The sequence below is a fragment of the Polyodon spathula genome, chromosome 25 (assembly GCF_017654505.1).
Source record: "Polyodon spathula isolate WHYD16114869_AA chromosome 25, ASM1765450v1, whole genome shotgun sequence".
Taxonomy (NCBI): domain Eukaryota; kingdom Metazoa; phylum Chordata; class Actinopteri; order Acipenseriformes; family Polyodontidae; genus Polyodon; species Polyodon spathula.
Genome location: NC_054558.1, coordinates 3,563,321 through 3,581,781, shown reverse-complemented (window position 1 = coordinate 3,581,781; position 18,461 = coordinate 3,563,321). Strand labels below are relative to the sequence as shown.

The following is an 18,461-nucleotide window of genomic DNA, read 5'->3' as shown; positions in this document are numbered from 1 at the left end:
TACGCGGATTGCGCAGTGCTCCCGAAAATGGCGGCCGTGCCGGAGATGCGCTCGGGTTTGTGAAAATGAAGCGGAGGAGAAGCAGTTCCTGTCAGTGAAGACCCGGTCTTTCTGTTCGCGGACTTTCAGTCGAGAGCCGCGGTGTTTCCGAGGGTTTTTGGTTCGAGTTACGCTCTCCGGGTGCCTCGAAATGATGAAGCTCAAGTCAAACCAGACCCGGACCTACGACGGGGAGGGCTACAAGAAGCGTGCGGCGTGCCTGTGCTTCAGAAGCGAGAGTGAAGAGGAGGTGAGTCCGGGGATGCCGGGGTGGGACAGGGCCGCTGCGGAGGGGGGGTTGCTGTAGACGAGATAGATCGGGAGGGATCAGCAGTGATTCGGGGAGAGTGACGGTAGTTTGGGACCGAGAGAGAATAGGCGGTGAAGGGAATGCGTTTGGTCCGGAGAAAGGGAACTGCAAACGAAGAGCGAGAGGAAGGGTTGAAAGCGATACTAAACAGTGTGATTGAGTTTTGTAAATCTGCGCTGATGTATTGCAGAAGTCTAACGGCTTATTTACTGTGTGCCCAACTTCACCGCAGGTGTGTAAAGATATCCTTGGCTGCTGTAGCTAAATGATAAGAGTTATGTGCAGGTGAGCCGTTTGACTCCCGCTTTTGAAATGAGCAGACAATGTGAATTAGTTTCGTGCGTAAACATAAAGAAGCGTTTGGAGGGGTAACGCTGTGCCTGTCCCAGTGAATCGTTGATTCAGTTCCCACCCCGGCTAACAGATGATTTTATGAAGCGGGGAAGGTGGTTTTCCAGGCAGGTGGTTTATTGAGGTGTCTGTGTCCGCAGGTCCTGCTGGTGAGCAGCAGCCGACACCCGGATAAATGGATCGTTCCCGGAGGGGGGATGGAACCGGATGAAGAACCGAACGTGGCGGCGGTACGGGAGGTGTGCGAGGAGGTACTGCATTTTTACTTGGGATCCCTCTCGCTGTCCTGGGGCACACATTGTGGTCCTGGCTGAGTGGGGCAACGAGAGCTGTTTCAGTACTGTACGGGTCTTTTGCTGAAGGCCTCCCAGGGTGCTTTAAATACATCAGTTAAAGAGAACTCCACTGTCATAATCCTACCAGAAGTGTGACTCTAACCAAAAAAGCCTGCCCTTCCTTTCTGGCTCATTCCAGCAGTGGTTACCCGCTGTGAGCAGCAGCCCCCTGACACCTATCCCGCTGTGAAGAGTGTAATTCAAGCCCTCAAATTTCAGCAGGATGGCTGGCAGGTCCCCAGCGTAAAGGAGTGCTTGTTGCACTGATCTGATTTAACCAGAACATTACCAGTAAACAGCAGTGCCCTGGAGCTCCGGTTACAGGCACTTGTTGGGTACAGTCTAAAGGGTGCGAAACTGAGATGCACCACTGCCCTTTATACTGACTGCTGTGGACTCCAAATGATCATCACACAAACACGCAAACCATTTAAAATGCTCTGACTTCAGCAGAGTAACCATCCCTCTAGGGCTGGGCAGAGTGGACTGTGAGGGGGACAGGGTTTCTTCCAGGGTCTGTGAAGTTTAACAGGTTGAGGTTTCACAGTTACCTTACTTTAGTTTACAAGGGGGGGGGGGGCACAGTAAGGCAGGTGAACAATCTGAGTGACTGTTGTTATACTTTGAAAATCTGTCAAATTTTAACAGACCTCCTGAATTATTTCCTTATAAATTATTCAGGGAATTTTACAGTATTACCCATTGTTCTAGAACCTGGATTAGTGATTTTCAATAGCCTGGATATGATATGATGCAATAAAACCATTCATAATGTTGTATAAGGCTGGGGATTTTTCACCATAAATGCATGGATCCATCGACATCCTTAAAAAGACACCAAAACTAATAGAAATATTACATTTAGAGAGATAACAGTACTGAATAGCTACTTGAAAACTATTGCATACATTAAATTACATCAGATTATGCACAACTCCCATAAAAAGTACCAGATCTGTTGAATAAGAAGACAAGTAAATCTGTGTAACGGGTGGTTCATCTTCAGTTACTTCACTTGTGTGCAAAACTTAGACCGGAGTATCTTGGTGTCTGTTTTTCTTTTTGTAAAAAAGTAAGATCGCATCCACTGTATTTGCTTTTAAAGAGGAACGCTGCTTACTGGCATGGCTAGGATGCTTTTGGCCAAGCGAGATGCTTTTGGAAATCGATTTTTGCTGTTTTTCCACGAAAGGGTGTTTGATGTTTGATCCCCTAGAGCTGGGGTGTTTGTTTACATGGACAGACCGATCAGAGTAAAGGCTAGCTCTGTTTTCTTTTTAGCAGGTACACTGCACATACCACCTCCACTTTTTTGGGGTCAGTAAACTTTTCAGTTGTGACCCGGATAGCAACAGTTGCACTAACTTTGGCCTCTATTAGGAAATCTAAGTTGCATAAAACCAGGGATCAACAAAATAAACTACTGGGAGTGGCATAACCTTTCCATCTGGCTCCATTCAGTTTACTCGAGTGGAAACGACATGACAAATTGCACGCAAGCCCCTGTCGTACACTTTGTACTACAGGAGCCCCTGCCAAAAACTTGTGAAAGTGTTGTGGCACTGCATGTTAAATGAGCCCGAATACAGTTCCTTACCCCGATGAAGACTCCCGCGCAGGACTGAATCAAGCAGCTATAACGGTTGCTAAGGAGGGGAAGGGATTTGGAAAGGGGTGCAAATGCTCACAGTCAAAACTCAAGCAGGCAGAGGAATCGGGGTCAAAAGTAACACCAAAAAACAAAAGGATGCAAAGGCTTGACTGTCTGGTGATCAAACCATACGATGCATCAATGCTTTTAATTACGTTGTACGTGAATACTGGGACAAATATTTGATCCGTATCTTTTTATTTATTTTTTTTATATATACAATGGTTACGTTTAAGCAAAATTGTAAACTCCAAAGCACTGGCCTCATTCCCTCTCCTCTGAGAGACCCTGTGTGTTATCTAGTCCCCTGTAACTGACACGGATGGCTGTCTGTGCTTGTGAGGTTAGACGTCATGCGCTAGCTGGGAATCCTGCCAGACTCGCTACAGAGGGGGAGTCAGGCAAGTTCTGCGCGTGGAGATCTCGCTGCGCCTTTCTGTCCCTCACTCTCGCCTCCGTTTCTTTCCCCACCATTTCTTTCTGTCATTCTTGCTTTACTCCCCCCCTTACAAAAGGTCATTTCGTTAGCCCACTGCAGTCCTTTATTCTCGTTGTACCCCCTTCCCTGCTTTACCAATCTGTGACACCTTCAGCGAGACGCAAAGAGGGGGTGTTAAACTTTATTAATAGACTGAAATGTGAACGCGAAGGGGCTGGCTCTTCTGTGATGCCAGCCTGGTCTAAAATGAGCCCTTTCACCCCACCCCCAAAATATCTCCAGAGTGTGAGTTGAGGTAGGTAAGGTTACTGCCTCGTTTATGCATGCATACATGCACAAACGCACATGTAATCTTGTGCCACTTTTTGCTGTACTGTGCTTTGGAGGTCAAATCTTTATAGCCATCTTATTGGAGGTTTGTAGGCATGTGATAGAAAGATAAATGCTGCAAGTTTCTGTAATATAATTTGGTGTTATCTACCTACTGCAGCAGGCCATATAGTTATTGTAGGGCTTAGCTCTGCGGGAGCAAAGGGTAAAGATATCCATCGAACCCATCTTGAATAGAGTCCTTCTTTGTCTTTCATTCTCTCTCCATGTGATACTCAGGATTCCCAGAAACTCCTCCCACCATGGCCCAGTTTCTATGGTAATAGACTAGGATCCCCCCCCGCCGCCGCTGCCAATTACAGGACGGCAAGTCACCTGACTCCCTTTTATATTCTTTAGACAGCGTTGGTTTCCGTTTGTCTGTGATGAAACCGTGCCATTGGGTTTCACAGGCATCCAGTTTGCCTGGAGAAAAAAAATATACTCTTTGCCTTTTACCACTGAATCTCACACAGTGGTCTTCTCAAAAATATTTGGAGGATAAACACAGTGGTGGGATGTATTGGGTTAGGCGTATTGAAATTCTAATTTCTGTTGAAAAATGGCCATCTTGAGCTAAGCCGCCTACAGTGTAGGTGACTTCATATTAAACGTCAGCCATCTGTGCTGCAATTTGAGATTTCTGTTTCTGGAGGAAGGCAAACTGAGATGCTTGGAATCACAACATGTAATTTACACATAACAAGCCTCCTAATGCTTCACTTTTGTGTAATTACATCTCAAATGAAACACTGTACTTGTGCACTTCACCTGTGCTCGCTGTCTAATCGGTATAATTGAATATATGTATTGTTATGTCGTTAGCAGTAAGAGTGGCTCGTGCTGTTGGATTGGTAATGGTTTAAAATGTTCTGATTTGTAAATCATTTCTTCACAGGCTGGTGTGAAAGGGACATTAGGACGATTAGTAGGTGTTTTTGAGGTGAGTTTGATTTCTCTGTTCTGATTCTGTTTAAAGACACCTTGCAGCACGGTAACATGGTTAACACATGGAGATTCCCATGTTCCTGAATCACAGGGTCTGTAAGAGAAGTGTTTAACGTTTATAACAGACAATGGGAAACCTTTCCAATTCTCTCTAGAACCGCGACAGGAAACACAGAACGTACGTCTATGTTCTTGTAGTAACGGAGGTTCTGAAAGACTGGGAGGACTCTGTAAATATTGGTAAGTTTGTCTACAGGTTCACCTTGTATTCATCACTCGCCCTGTACCTCTTTCACACAACGTTGCTGTTTTTCCACTTTAATGAGTGGTTGTTTTGTGAAGTGTGAAACTAATCCACTGTTTGAACAGCAGTCGAGTGCAGCATCAGGAGCTGTATTTATACTAGATTACTGGAAATAGAAGCTGTTTTACCACCTTTCGTGAAACGACACCTCACTCGTCCCATTAAAGTCAGTGTAAACCGTGCAGGAGATTTGAAATGGGTACAGAACGAAGTGCAGAAGGTGGATGGTGATGTCTTTGCAGACTGATGCCATTCAGGCATATCTGTTTCTAAGTAAGCCTGGTTCAGCTGTAAACAAAGCCTCCTTGTTTGTTTTCCTTGTTTGCTCACTCTGCGCTTCCTCTTCTGTTAACAGGGAGAAAAAGGGAATGGTTTAAAATAGACGATGCCGTAAAGGTGCTGCAGTGTCACAAGCCGGTGCAGGCCTCGTACTTTGAAGCTCTCCAGCAAGACTGTCTGACCAGTAACGGGACGCCGCTGGTAGCCACGCTAGCCGGGGAAATAGCCCCCGCCTACAGCATCAACCAGAGCTCTGTCTCCGGGATCAGATAACTAACATGCAGAACAACTCCGGCTCTTGTTCGTTCTTTTCTTTTTTTTTTTTTTTTTTTTTTTTTTTACTGTTTGCCTTGCCAGCCTGGCACACTCTAGACGAAGTTGGGTGATGATGACGACACTTTGTAAATGTGACGTTTTTTTGTTATCTTGGTATTGCATGAAAGACCCCCAAGCCCAATGCCCCCTTGCCCCCACCTCACCCCCTGAATTGCAGGTAATTTAATGCAAGAGCTACTTTCTACTGTTGTGGTGACGTCAAGTGTAGGCATAGTTCTGATCAAAGCTATGAAGGGTCATTATTGTCGTCTGTTATTTTTATTATTATTCCTGCCCTGATTAGAGATCTGTTGCAGGGTGGAAGGCGGGTTTACTGCTTGCACTGTGCGGGTACAGTTGGCATTTTCTGTCGGTTGGGAGCACTTTAAGCTCGCCTGCACCTCCAAAGGACAGAGCTTACATCTCCTACTTCTACATTTTTTTAAAGGGTTTAACCCCTAGTGGCTACTCCACTAGTTAACCCAGCTGTGTGACAGGGTGGCATGTGTGAAAATTGTGGGCAAACGGGCAATACCCTATCCACGGTTCTGTATGAGTTTGCACCTCGGCTGCACAACCAGGCCATCTGCCCCCAGTGTGCATGCTTGTGTAATGCATGGGACTGGTAAAATACAGAAAGAGAAGGGAGGTAGGAGGGTTTGGAAGAGGGCCCTAGGCAGTGGCCTCTAACCAGAGATGAAGGTTTTCAGTTTTATATCTGTATTCAGACTTTTTTTTTTTTTGCCTGTGTAAATCTGGTCTTAAAACATTTGTGACCCTTCAGACTGTGTTGCTCCGGCCCTGCTTGCAACATCTGAGTTATACATTTCTTTCCTCCTTTCTTTCTCTTTCTGTCTTTGCATTTTCAGATTTTGTGTTAGTAATCTGTAGTCTCGTCCTGCTATTGAACATATTGGAAACTCTGACTGGCCAATTTCTGCTAGTTTCACAGACCAGGATTAGCACTGATGTTGAACTGCGTAATGTTGCCTTGGGTAAAATGGTCCCAGATTAGCGCTGGTTGGGGTCAGTGAAACTAGCTGTGAATGTTGCATCTTTGTGTTCATAAAACCGCTGATGCTAAAGTTATTTTTGAAACCCCTTGCTTGCCCAAGGGAAACCTTTTGCTTTTAAATAAGGATTTGTATCACCAGGATAAAAGAACTAAGCATGGGAGTGATAGATTTTTTTTCCCTATTTCCTGTGAAGTGAAAGTATCAGCAGTGACTTTTTTCAGTAAAACAGTATTGTCGATTGCATTTGTTTACCCCTCGTTTATAAAGATCTAGTAATTCTAGGATTTACAAGCTTTTTTTTTTTTGGTTTTCTTTCCCTTCTAAACAAAACACTGGACTTTGTAGATGAGGCAAATTTTGGAAAGCACTTTTTTGGTCTCATTTTTTCTCATTTTCCGTGTTACTTTTCCTTATTATCCCCCCTTTAATTCCGATCTTTCGTGTAATTGAATCCGCATCCCTGCCAAGCGCCTAAATAGTTGCTTGATTTAAAACAAATCAATCCTGTTTCTAAGTAAACACGGAACAAACCACTTTTTTATTTTTTTATTTTTTGGCAAACAAGTTAAAGCCAAATTGCATTATCTGCCTTTGTTGTGGGAGGCGGAGCAGCAGTTGGCTTGATACTGTGATACTGTGAAAATAGAGCAGCCGTAAGTAACAAGGTATAGGTGTTCAATGTTCATTTTCTCTAGTTCAGTGCTGGGGGGTTCTCACTTTTTGTAGGTGGTGCATTTTCGTAGAGCATTCTTAGTAGCCAGGTGGTGCATCTTGAGTACCTTGAGCTGTTTTGCACCCATCTCCTTATCAATCCCCCTGTTCTAAGGTCGGTTCTTTCCTCGACTGTACAGCTGTACCGTTTTTAAGCTGTCCAGCGCGACACTGTCACGGACAGACAAAAACCATTGAAAGACCTGGCGTCTTCTCCCAGCCCATCTTCTCTGCTCACACGCACCTTAAAGGGAAGACGTGTGCTCAGATTTAAAACTCGGAACACCCAGAATTGATGACGGAATGATCGGTTTTTGGAGAAATGGCTACAGGGTTCGTTTCTATGTCAGAATGCTGAAAAATACTGTACTGTATAATAAACGTTTGCGTGAGATGCATTGGATGCTACTGTTTCTGTGCAAAGTTTGTGCTAATGAGATGTAATATGCTTATATATATATTGGTCCCTTCTGGTATGCTTTTGCTAAGCTGTTATATTGCCTGATGTACTCCAGCTACAGCAGCCTGTACTTGGAGATGTTGAGAACCTGCATACCCACATTCTGTGATTCTGTTTTCAGAACTGTAATGGCGGGGGGGGGGGCTTCAGATCTTCAGATTTAAAAGGACGCAGTGAGAGAGAATGGTCTGGATTGTCAGTTTGTCTTGCTGTCGAGCTGATCAGTTCCCATTTTGTTCAAGGTCTGACCTAGAATTGTTTTCCTCAAACATAATTACGAATCAAATTCATATTTAAATAATTAGAAATTGGCTTCCCCAGGATAAAAATGTAACACTTGCACATTCTTTTTTTTGTATTGAATTGGAATTGTGTCTGGCTTTCTCTAATGTAAAGAAATTCAGTACTGTAAGTCCCACTTGGATTGTATAGTTAGGGATGGGTTCGCTTCAGTGCCTCTTTTGGATGTAGTTTGGTTGCCAGGAATTGTGAGCTGCCAACGTTGGCCTGCCTGCAGGAATCTGTGCCTATCTCCTCTCTTAGTAATGGGGCGGCCTCTCCCCCTCATCTCCCCCTCTCCCCCTCCCGGGGGGGGGGGGGGGCTGTAAATGTGTTTGCACTGTAACTCCCAAATAGGTGCCATTGATAAGACAACAAACCCCGGTCATGTTTTTTGGAGAAATGGTAGCTGACTTTGTGAGGTTTTCACGCAGCAGAGCGACTGCAATCCTTCTGAAGCTGCTTCTGCTTGTAAATGTTAAACAACTCTGTGGATTACTGTAGTTCCTCATTTTAACAAGAGGTTGCAAAATTAAAACAGAACACACACACACACACCCCCCCCCATAGCAATTTTGAGCCATTCCAGGTGTTTCGATGAACATCACAGCACCAGGAAGGGCTCCTACTCTTGTGACGGGGGGAGTTTTATTACAGTCCTCGAAGCAGGCAACCCATCTTGTCCTGTAAGCGCCGACCTTCCAGCTCCAGTAGTGTTCAGCTTTGCAGTAGATATTCGGAGGAATTTATGAAAACAATGCATTGGCGGGAGGCTGTGAGCGCCGAGTGTGTTTTTGGGTGTGGGGAGTTTTGATGGCTTAACACCCTTGCAAGTGGGAACATACTGATCAGTTATGAATTCATTTTTTTCTCCATAAAATTAGAGGAGGGCGTGGTAGATCAAACATTTTATTTTTTGGCAGGTAGTTTTAATTGTAACTGGATTGCCACAGATTTTTTTAGTAGGTAGTTATTGCACAAAAAAAAAAAAAAAACCCTGCTACATTCTTAATGTCTGTGGCACCTGTCAGCGTTTTCAAAAACAGTGAAAATACTAATGTGGATATTAACAAAAAATAAGGTAAATAAAATCTTCTCTTCAGTGTAACTTGACAGTGCCTCAGTTAAGTTTTGTAACATTCTCATGCCAATGTATAGAACTTCTCTCAATGTAATGGTAGAATTTGCTGAGTGTTTGTATGTGGCTGAGGAGCTGCATTCAAAATGCTGTATTCTCTGCAACCTGGAGGCAGCCTATGAGAAATGAGTTAAATACAATCACTTTTTTTTTTTAATGTTCAGTGTCTCTTTATGATGATTAAGAACGAAAATGGTTGATGGTTTTTGTGTATTTGGTCGCTCCGTAGTGGGGTTAGTTTGAAAAGTGAGACACGTTCTCAAAACCCCAAGAGCAGTGTGCGGTAGACTGAACTGTCTGACAGAGAAAAGTACCTGTAACCTAATGCATTGTTATAACAATGATTTAATGATAACTTGATGTTCTAACTTAGCCCTTGTTTCTGTCTGATGATCTAGGCTCGTTACAATCCTGTATATAATGACAGCACTAACATTCTGCTGCTTCTCCTGTGTAAAGCCTTAGGTGGATGAGGTGACTGTCTTTTTAAGGATTGGACACTTTGGTCTGCTGTTAAATTCAAGAAAGGAGTGTAAGGGATTATCTCAAAAGTTCACATAACTGGCCAACTAACCTCTTATGTAACCAGTTCCTTTATGAGAGTGCATTTAAAGGATGAATTGAATACTGCTCTCTCCTGTTAGCATAGAACTAAATGCCTTCAGCCTAAATTTAAAATATTAGCTTTTTAAATGTTGAATGTTAAAGAAAAGTACAATGGAGAGAGGCTGAAAAGCATGTTGCACAGTATTTTCATTTGGTTTCATTTGCTGGCTGTGATGCAGCAAAGTGGATAAAACAAGAGTGTGATCCTACCACACCCAGCAGCTGTGCTGTTGTACGAGGTCAAAGTATATTTTCTGCTGCGATGTTATTAAAAAAAAAGGGCTTTCAACAGCTGTGCCTGAAAAATGTTTTTAGATTTTCTGTTGCAGGCATCAATAAGTTGCTTGAATTTAGAAGGGCTGCTTGACATTTTGAGATGGTCCCTTAGCGCCGGGTTTGTTCTACCCCATCCACGTACCTGGGTCGGTTTTGTATTCTCCTTGAGTGCCCATTGCTGGAAAGTGTCTCATTAATATTTGTTTTCTGTTGGAGATTATGGAATTATCAAGTATGTGTGTGAGCAGAGACTGAAGATTGTAGTATAACTGTGCCAACAAATAAAAAACAGTATTTCACAAAACACAGCAGTCTCGTCTCATTCCTGGGACCAGAGCCTTGTGGGTTTCAGCTTGGGAGAGTTGGGTACTGTGTGTAAAACAATTAATGGGAGAGGAATTCATTGGAGTGTGTGAAATGAAAGCAGGCAATGCACATCAATAGAGTAGAATATAAAAAAACATCTTACACTGATCAGAGGAGCCTGATAGATAAATATAAAAACAGAATGAAGTATCAGTGAATTCTACAATCGTAAAACTACTCCAGGGGAAGAAATCCTCATTCCACCTGAGCTCAGCTTGCATCAAAACAAGATACCATTGTATGAAAGTGACCTTTAAACTTTCTTGGAAATCTGTGTAGTTCTGAACACATGGAGAAGCCAATCGCATTCTAAAAAGGACTGCTGCTGTCTGTAAAATGGATGGTTTAGCTCATTAATGAATTGATGAGATCTAGAATAGAGAAGCATCCAGTAAAAGTCAATAGTGCAGAAGTCCATGAATAAACTAAATCAATGTCTTGCAAAGAAATTAACCTACAGGTAAGAATCTTGGGACTTCCCTATTTCCCTTGAACAAAGCATGTTTATAGTTTCTTCTTAGAAACTAAATTAACTGTTCAGTAAAACAAAAGCTATACATTTAACGGTCCTGAGTAAGTCAGTCTTAACCATGATAAGTACAGCTAGACTTACAGTACATCCTTCCAGACATTGGTGTTGATGCACCATCTGCTGGCCAGGGGGTTAGACTGCAGTACTAAACACACTGACAATTTCATTTAATAATCCACAACACATACTTGCATACATTAACAGTATGCAATCACTTCATATTAACTGCTTTAAAATATTCTAGAGCTTCACCTTCTAGATATTTTGATCTAATGATACAGATGTTTTTTCCCCCCCCAGACTGGTAGAACTGAACAGTTATCCTGACTGCGAGCCCACAACCTCCAGCTCGGTTGCTGACGGATGAAATATAAAACAAAACACTCCGGCAAGGTGTTGTGTTTTTTATTCAACTTTATTGTACAGAATGTGAGAGAGAATTTACTGAGGCGGCTGTCCACGGCCACGTCCAAACCCGCCTCTCTGCAAAAAAGAGAGATGAGCCGTCAGCAACACTAACAATACACATGGTCATAAAAACTGCAGGATCACTAGTTACCAAGCAGGAGATTGAGAAGACACTGGTCTATACAACCTTGGAGCCTGAAAACAGCAGAACACACAACTCCCACAACGCCACTGGCTGTACAGCACGAGTACGCATGTGAACTCTGCTACATGTCCAAGACAAACTGATGCAGCACCAAATCAACACTGTAACCATCAGGGCTCATTTGTTAAAGAACAGATGCACTAAAGTTCACTTGCACCCACAGACCAGGTGTACCAAATCTGTTCACTGGAACAGTACTGTTGAATTCGACTACATGACTTAAATGGAGCAATTTAAGCCTTGCTTCATACCCCCCCCCCCCCTACTTACGAACTGGAATTCAGTTGCTGCTCCAGCACCAGCCTCTGCCTTCTTATCAGCACCAGCTGTGAAAGAGGTTAAAGAAATGAAAAACAATCACAGACAGGCTGCTACTTCACAGGGTGGCTGCTGTGGGCTCATTATAACCCAGCTGAAAGCACAGAGTACCTAGGGGCTTGGTGCAGGGCACCCCTGCTGTACAGAGAAGCACACCACCTGCAAAGTCACACACATCACTCCTTGAAACCTGATTCTAGGGAGGGTCAGCCGGGGTCAGGTTCCATGCCACCATTGCTGGATAAATGGATTAATGGTAAACTGACTCTATAGCAGAGCCAGCAGAACACCCGTTTTGGCAAAGGAACCTTTAGCTGCTTCTATTATTCAGTTCCTATTGGTTTAATCAGATAATGCTCCAAACAGTGTGGCGAAAGGCACTGTGCACTTACGTGGAGCTGCAGAGCGTCTGTATGTGTCTCTGTCTGCCTCTCCACGGGCCAGACGAGCTGGGCGCTCTCCCTCCAGACCTGCAGGGAGACAAGACCAGCTTTAACACAGTGAAGTGTGGAGTTCTACTACAGTTTGTGTAGATTCAATTCTAGACATAGTGCTAAACATTTCATTTCTGAGTGGTAGTAAATAACACAGGCAGCAGTGAAGCAAACATGTCTGTAATCTAACTACATTACAGGCTTTCATAAAGCAGGGAAATGACAATTGTAGCAGGTTGGAGATTTAAGCCAGGCAAAAAACTGATTAAAAAAATAACGTCAGGAATAATTACTGACAATAAAACAAATTTAAAAAACTCAACTAAAACTGGATTCTACAATTGTCTACAAAAGTCCCGATTACAGCTTTTCATTTAGCAAGTCCAAGATTAAATTCTAACATTTGAAAACCCCATTATAAGCCCTTTTAATACAATTAATATACAATCCTCAATTTAACGCTTATGAAAAACACACCTTTAACATCAATTAAGAAAAGCAAATTAGTCCTAACACACTGTAGTGCAAGTTTAAACAATGAACACGTCTCTACTTCTACACATTATACCAAAAAATATATACATGAACAGGCTAACATTCCCAAACTGACCATATGTGGATGTGTGAATGAAGGCAAATGTTCAAATTTACACTCTGCTCCGCCACCAAAAGAGCTGGCGCAGTGCAATGATGTGTTACCAGACAGTCCCACGGTCGGGGCATTAATGGGCAGAGGGTCACCAAATACAACATTTCACAATAACTGCAAAAGGACAATTGCCTGTATAAACCTCGACGTTGCTGCAGTTTTCCGTGACCTGCACCTGCAATGGAAAGCTTTCCTGTTTAAAGAACGGTGGCTGTTAGAGGGGTGCTCTGCCTACCTTTAGGCCTGGGCCTGGCTGTCTCAGGGCGAGTCTGGCGCCGGAGGGTAGCGGGCACGATTTCAGGGGGCAGGTGCAGGAAGTCACGCAGGTACTGGATGCCCTCATTGGTCAGGTACCAGTAAAAGTGGCGCCAGGCAAACTGCTCCTTGACGTAGCCGGTGGATTTCAGAGACTGTGCCGAACAGGAAAAAAGGGGAAGGATTATAAACTTGTACGTTGATGCACTCAACTCAAATGATGGCACATAGTTCCACAAATTATAACACAGCAACCATGCCCTTAGTTTTCCTTGTTCACACTACAGAGCGTGCAATGAAATGTTTAAGGATTGGTTTGTTGTGGCTGAATGCTACACCATTAGGGCATCACACCCCCCAGGACACAGTGTCTAGTCCTTCAGGATGTGATGCACTGTGGTAAGACAGTGTTACATATCCAACAGTCCTAATTGCAAAGGCACACCAGGACTGAAGCTGCCTGACCCTGATGCCGCAAAAAGTATCCAGCCACAGCCAGCCACTTTTAAACGCAAAGCTAGCTGCTGACAATAAAAACACAACATCAGCAATCCAACCAAAACCCCCCTATCTTTGCAACATTAGTGCTGCGTTTCTCTTTCTCTGTGCCCCAGGTCTCACCTGCATGGCCTTCATTACGTGCAGGTTGGGCACGTTCTTGTCTGCCAGCTCGGGGTGCTTGGCCAAGTGCACATCCTTCTTGGCCACCATGACGCCCTCCTTGAAGAGGAGCTCATAGATAGCAATGCGGTTCTTCTTGGGCATCAACATCTGCAGGCAAACAGAGGGGTTGAGAAAGGGGTTAGCCCTGTCAGGTGCAAGGGACGTGCTGTGCGTGTTCCACAAACAATAAAAACAGGCAAACTTGTTTTTGTTTTTTGTAATAAGGTGCAAGAAAACAGGGTTTACACTACAATTTACTGACAGATTGGATCTGGTCCAAACTGTCAGTTTCCTCCTGGTAACACCTGAGTGAGTCAAATGTACTTGAAGAAACCGTCTGAACACCCTTCAGGGAACAAGTGTAAAAGGCCAGCATGTACTTTATCTACACAGCTGTGACGAGTGTAAAGATTTTAAACTAAATCTACTGAGATGTTTAAATGCAGCACATACACAAAAGATGTTACCCGCGCCATTTTAACACGCTTAACTGTTGTACAGCATTTCCAGTCTTGTTTTGACAGGCCAGCACGTCCTTTACATAAAAACAGCAGTACTTTGATCACGCACAGCGTGTTTTACAGAATAACATTTCAGACTCCTAGATTTTAAGACATTGATGGTCCTCGGTTAGGCCCATTCTGGGGAAGGAAACCGGGAGCCACAAACACAAACCGATTTTAAAGAGAACATTGGTTTATTAATTAGATAACCACGATGAGCTACCGTACCACTCCTGAGACCGGTACGCGTGTGTCTCGACACGGTCACACAGGATTTTAAACCACCAGACTCCAGCCATTTCAGATCGACTCCTAAGCACATCTGTGCGCATCATGTGAGGGAATGTCACTACTGCTGTTTTAAGCTACAGTGAACTAAGTGAATAACTGGTTTTAACAGCCCTGGCTTGAGGAGTCCCAGCTCGCGTAACGTCGTGTGTTTATTTCATTTGTAACAGTGAGAGTTGCAGAGGCCTAGTCATTTCGTACGCTTGGGATGTTAACATGTTTTCAGGGCTGCCAAAACAGAATATTCACAAATAACCGGCAAGAGGCGTTTATTAAATCAGACCGGACGCCGGAATGCGGTGGAGAGTGATTATTTCGGTACGATGTTAGCGATACGAAGCAGATTAAACAGCCCTATCTACAGCCTACCTCTGCAGCTTGCTGTGGAACCGGAGCCGGAAAGGAGGGAGCATGCGCACTGCTCAGATTTATATGGCAGGAAATGGAGTTTGCCGTACAGCCCGACAGAAAGACGGCACGTCACTGAGGACGGCGCCATAGCTCAAATGCCGTACGGAATGACAAAGAACCGTTCATTCTGTGTTAAGCCATTTTCGCAAACTGCATTCACTCATACCGCATACCGCATCTACATACTTCAATAGTATTTATTTAATTGCATGTTTTATTGCCTTTTGAGCATATTACACTTGGAGAAATAAAGTGCATTGCAGTTTCCCTAAGAGTTACCATATCATTCCGTCTATACTAGGACACTAGGACAGTTTTGGGACAGTGTAGGAACTCACGCCCAATGCATTCTGGTAGGTGTAGTCTTTATGTGAAACGTATCCGAGACGGGTACCAGAATGCATTAAGTTGTGAGTTGAAAAGCCTGAACTGTCCTTGTGTGCATGGAATCATATGGTAGCCCTAAAAATGTATGCCATATTTTAACGAGGAGCCAACCTCCAGTTCTAGAAAAAAAAAACAGAAATTAAAACAATGCTTTCATCTCCCCACCAGCAGGGTTCGCTAGAACTGCATTGCTGGTGCGCGTTTGATGACTGCAGGTGACTTCGTGTTCTCTTGTCAGCTAGAACCTTGCAGTCAGATAAATGTCTCAACAGTGTTAATGTTGGTGCTACAGCTTGTCTGAGGGAGAGTCTGGTTTACACTTTTGACAATATGTCAAACAATCTTACACGTATGCATTTAACTAGATAGGGTTCCACACCTCACTTGAATCTATAGAAAACTACAGATGAGCCCCTGAATTCCTATAGAAACGGATAATCACACTGGCTGAAGGGCAGTGTTTGTGTTTATAGACAGCAAATCTGAGAACTCAGGTGAAAGCAGATTTACACTGCAATGAAATCCATCTCGCGATGGTAACTGGCATCCTATTAGCTTCGGTACCATATCCACCCTTCAGTGTAACATCAGCTGAGCTTTTCAATTTTAATACAGTGGCCTCTGAAGAAGCAACAGTGTATGGACACCTTTAATTACTATCGGGCCAACTATAGATTATTAATTTGAGAGTGAAGAAACCATTGCATTAATCGCAGAAGTGGTTTGATGTCATGGCAACATAAGAATGCTAGTTATCAAAGCAGCTTCTTGGAAGGAGTAAACCCTCTCTTAGCTGAAGCTCTGGAGAGAATTAGCAGCTCAGATCCGGTCGATGAGTTCAGACGCAGCCATGGCGCTGGGCTCCACTCTGTAATCAGGACTGATCTGTAATCAGAGCTCACCGCCTCCCAGCTGCGGACCACATGAAAGAGCACCCCCCCCCCCCCCCCCCCCAATTACAATCCCTCCAGTTGCTTTTTACAGACCACCTGCTGCACATTCCCAGCAGAAGCAAACCAGATGGCACCAGACGATTTGCCACTGCACTTCCTTCTAGACAGCCTATCTTATATACATATCAATCAATCAATCAATCTTTATTTTATATAGCGCCTTTCACAGTGGAGCACCATCACAAAGCGTTTTACAAGATGCAGCAACAACAAGAAAATCCATAATATTTTATATACAGAGAAATGCATAATACATGATATACAGTAAAAAAAAAAAAAAAAAAAAAAAAAAAAAACCATAATACGTTAAATACAGTGGAAAGTGCAGAATACATGAAATAATACATTAAAGCAAACAAGTAGTTCAGAGTCGGAGGACCTCAGCTTGCGTTTAGGGACAAAGTGGGTCAGCAGATTGAGGGGGTACTAGGGACCTGTGTGATGCAGGGCATATGAACAAGATATACTGACTCTTCATTGTGCTGCATTTACATCTGGACCTGGGATCCAATTAAGAGGTCTTGGAAATCAGTCTGGTTTGTTTCCATCAGCAGCTGTCCGAGATCATGCCCGTCTGAATTGGGACTCTGTGTTCGCCTTCATTTAGGAACGATGGCTGGCAGTAATATTTGTTGTAGCAGTGCCTCATTTCCAATGGGATTTCATACTGCTTTCAGTCAGCACCAGTGGAAGATGAAAACGTACAGTAGGAGGGTTGAAAAAACTACTTGGGGGAAATCATTGAAGCCACAAATGCGCTGCTATGTCTCGTATAGAGTGGCATCGCTGACAGTGGTGGCACACTGGAATATACGTTGCGATGCAATAGGCTCCAGGCAAGGAAGTAAAGTAGTAAGCGATAGTGTTACACTGGGACAAGCTCTCCTTGCAGAAACGAGGTCACGCCAATTAATGACACAGCAAATGAGCAACCCAGCCTCACCGTGGATGTTAGCCAAAGGACACCAGCGTCTAACCAGCCTGTTGCACAACCAGGGAAATACACCTGCAGGGCTAGTCTTTCACGGGTTCACTGTGAAAGAAAAGATATAGCGAACTCAAAGAAGTATAAAGATGGGAGTCTTAGAGTGTGTGTGTGTGTGGGGGGGGGGGGGGGGGGGGGTGGTAGACACACAACCCCTTACTAAATGCAGAATAAAACACCCTTGGTGCAAAACGCACTTCTCTGTGATATGTTAAGTCGATACAGGCTTTGTAACAGGCAGTCACTCAGCTGTGATGAGTGTTTGCTGCAGAACAGCCTGCAGTTCCCCGGGGCTTTCGGAATCGTGCATCGCTGCGCTGGCTCTCTCCGTCTCAAGTCAATGAGAATTTTCACACGTTATTAAAACAAGGCTAACGGGTGACAAGAAAGGGGACCTGCGCTCTTCACGGCTTTTCTCTGCGAGAAACGCTCAGGCTAGCTGTCACTCAACTCCAGCCTGTCACTAAACGATCTTCAGTGGCATTGCAGGGTGGTAAAGGCTATGAACTAAACGGGCGATGGTAGCGGTATGGGCAGACGCTGTGGTATGAGACTGCCATTGACAGGACCACAGTGGGGACATTTTGACATGCATGGCAACGTCACATGGCGACGGATTTAAAAAAAACTCTCTTCTAGTCTATATGGGGACATATGGATGACGCAGGATGCCGTTTTTCCCCATATAAAGCAATGGTGGGGGGAAAAAAACATTAAATTAAAAATCTATTTATTTTGTGTGTCAAAAGACTTTTTTCGCGTCTGTTTAGTCCTGGCTGATTTTGCAATGCATAGCCACACTGTTTATTCTACACATTAACGCGCTGGGATCATACCCACAATACCCTACATTCACAGCATGTCTTGACTTCCGTTTTGTGTTCTGGGTTATATATAAAATACTGACGCTGAATTACAAGCAGTGCTAGCTGATTTCGCTGTATCTAATATTAGCCCACACTGTAGATCTGTAGATGAAAATAAATATTTCTGAACTGGAAACGGCCACTAGGGACATCAGCAAACGGGGATCGATTGCCCTTATTCATTAATTTATGGCCATTACGGTAAAGTTTCACCTCGGCTACCGCGCATCTTCTGGCAGTAAATAGCCCGACACTAGAGAAAAGAGGCTCGTCCTAGGAGAGAGGAGAGAGAGAGAGGCGTCCGCCTGCCTTGCCTCTGCATGTTCCCAAGGAGACTGTAGCGCAATTTACCCAACGGAGAAAAACAACACACACACACACATTGCAATGAATATCATTAATTGTTTTCTTG

The 18,461-nt window shown here is 43.9% G+C and overlaps 2 protein-coding genes across 2 annotated transcripts; one reads left to right on the top strand and one right to left on the bottom strand.

Moving 5' to 3' along the window:
• LOC121300120 (diphosphoinositol polyphosphate phosphohydrolase 1) lies at window positions 1-6,650 on the top strand. The gene is made up of 5 exons (XM_041228535.1): window positions 1-289; window positions 841-951; window positions 4,393-4,437; window positions 4,598-4,682; window positions 5,102-6,650. Exons 1-5 carry the CDS (start codon window positions 191-193, stop codon window positions 5,296-5,298), a joined length of 537 nt encoding a protein of 178 aa, XP_041084469.1. The 5' UTR covers window positions 1-190; the 3' UTR covers window positions 5,299-6,650.
• Window positions 6,651-11,123: 4,473 nt separating this feature from the next.
• On the bottom strand, window positions 11,124-14,907 carry LOC121300121 (40S ribosomal protein S10). The gene is made up of 6 exons (XM_041228537.1): window positions 14,817-14,907; window positions 13,615-13,764; window positions 12,974-13,148; window positions 12,048-12,125; window positions 11,608-11,663; window positions 11,124-11,207 (listed from the first exon to the last, which is right to left on the bottom strand). The coding sequence occupies exons 2-6, from the start codon at window positions 13,762-13,764 to the stop codon at window positions 11,166-11,168; spliced, it is 501 nt and encodes a 166-aa protein (XP_041084471.1). The 5' UTR covers window positions 14,817-14,907; the 3' UTR covers window positions 11,124-11,165.
• Between the last annotated feature and the right edge of the window lie 3,554 nt (window positions 14,908-18,461).

Excerpts from the sequence above, each read along its gene's own strand:
- LOC121300121 (XM_041228537.1), bottom strand. The coding sequence starts at position 13,764 with ATGTTGATGCCCAAGAAGAACCGCATTGCTATCTATGAGCTCCTCTTC. Across the intron at positions 13,149-13,614 it reads ACGTAATGAAGGCCATGCAG|TCTCTGAAATCCACCGGCTA; the intron begins GTGAGACCTGGG and ends TGTTCGGCACAG. Across the intron at positions 12,126-12,973 it reads AGCCAGGCCCAGGCCTAAAG|GTCTGGAGGGAGAGCGCCCA; the intron begins GTAGGCAGAGCA and ends GTCTCCCTGCAG.
- LOC121300120 (XM_041228535.1), top strand. The coding sequence starts at position 191 with ATGATGAAGCTCAAGTCAAACCAGACCCGGACCTACGACGGGGAGGGC. Across the intron at positions 290-840 it reads GAAGCGAGAGTGAAGAGGAG|GTCCTGCTGGTGAGCAGCAG; the intron begins GTGAGTCCGGGG and ends CTGTGTCCGCAG. Across the intron at positions 4,438-4,597 it reads GATTAGTAGGTGTTTTTGAG|AACCGCGACAGGAAACACAG; the intron begins GTGAGTTTGATT and ends AATTCTCTCTAG.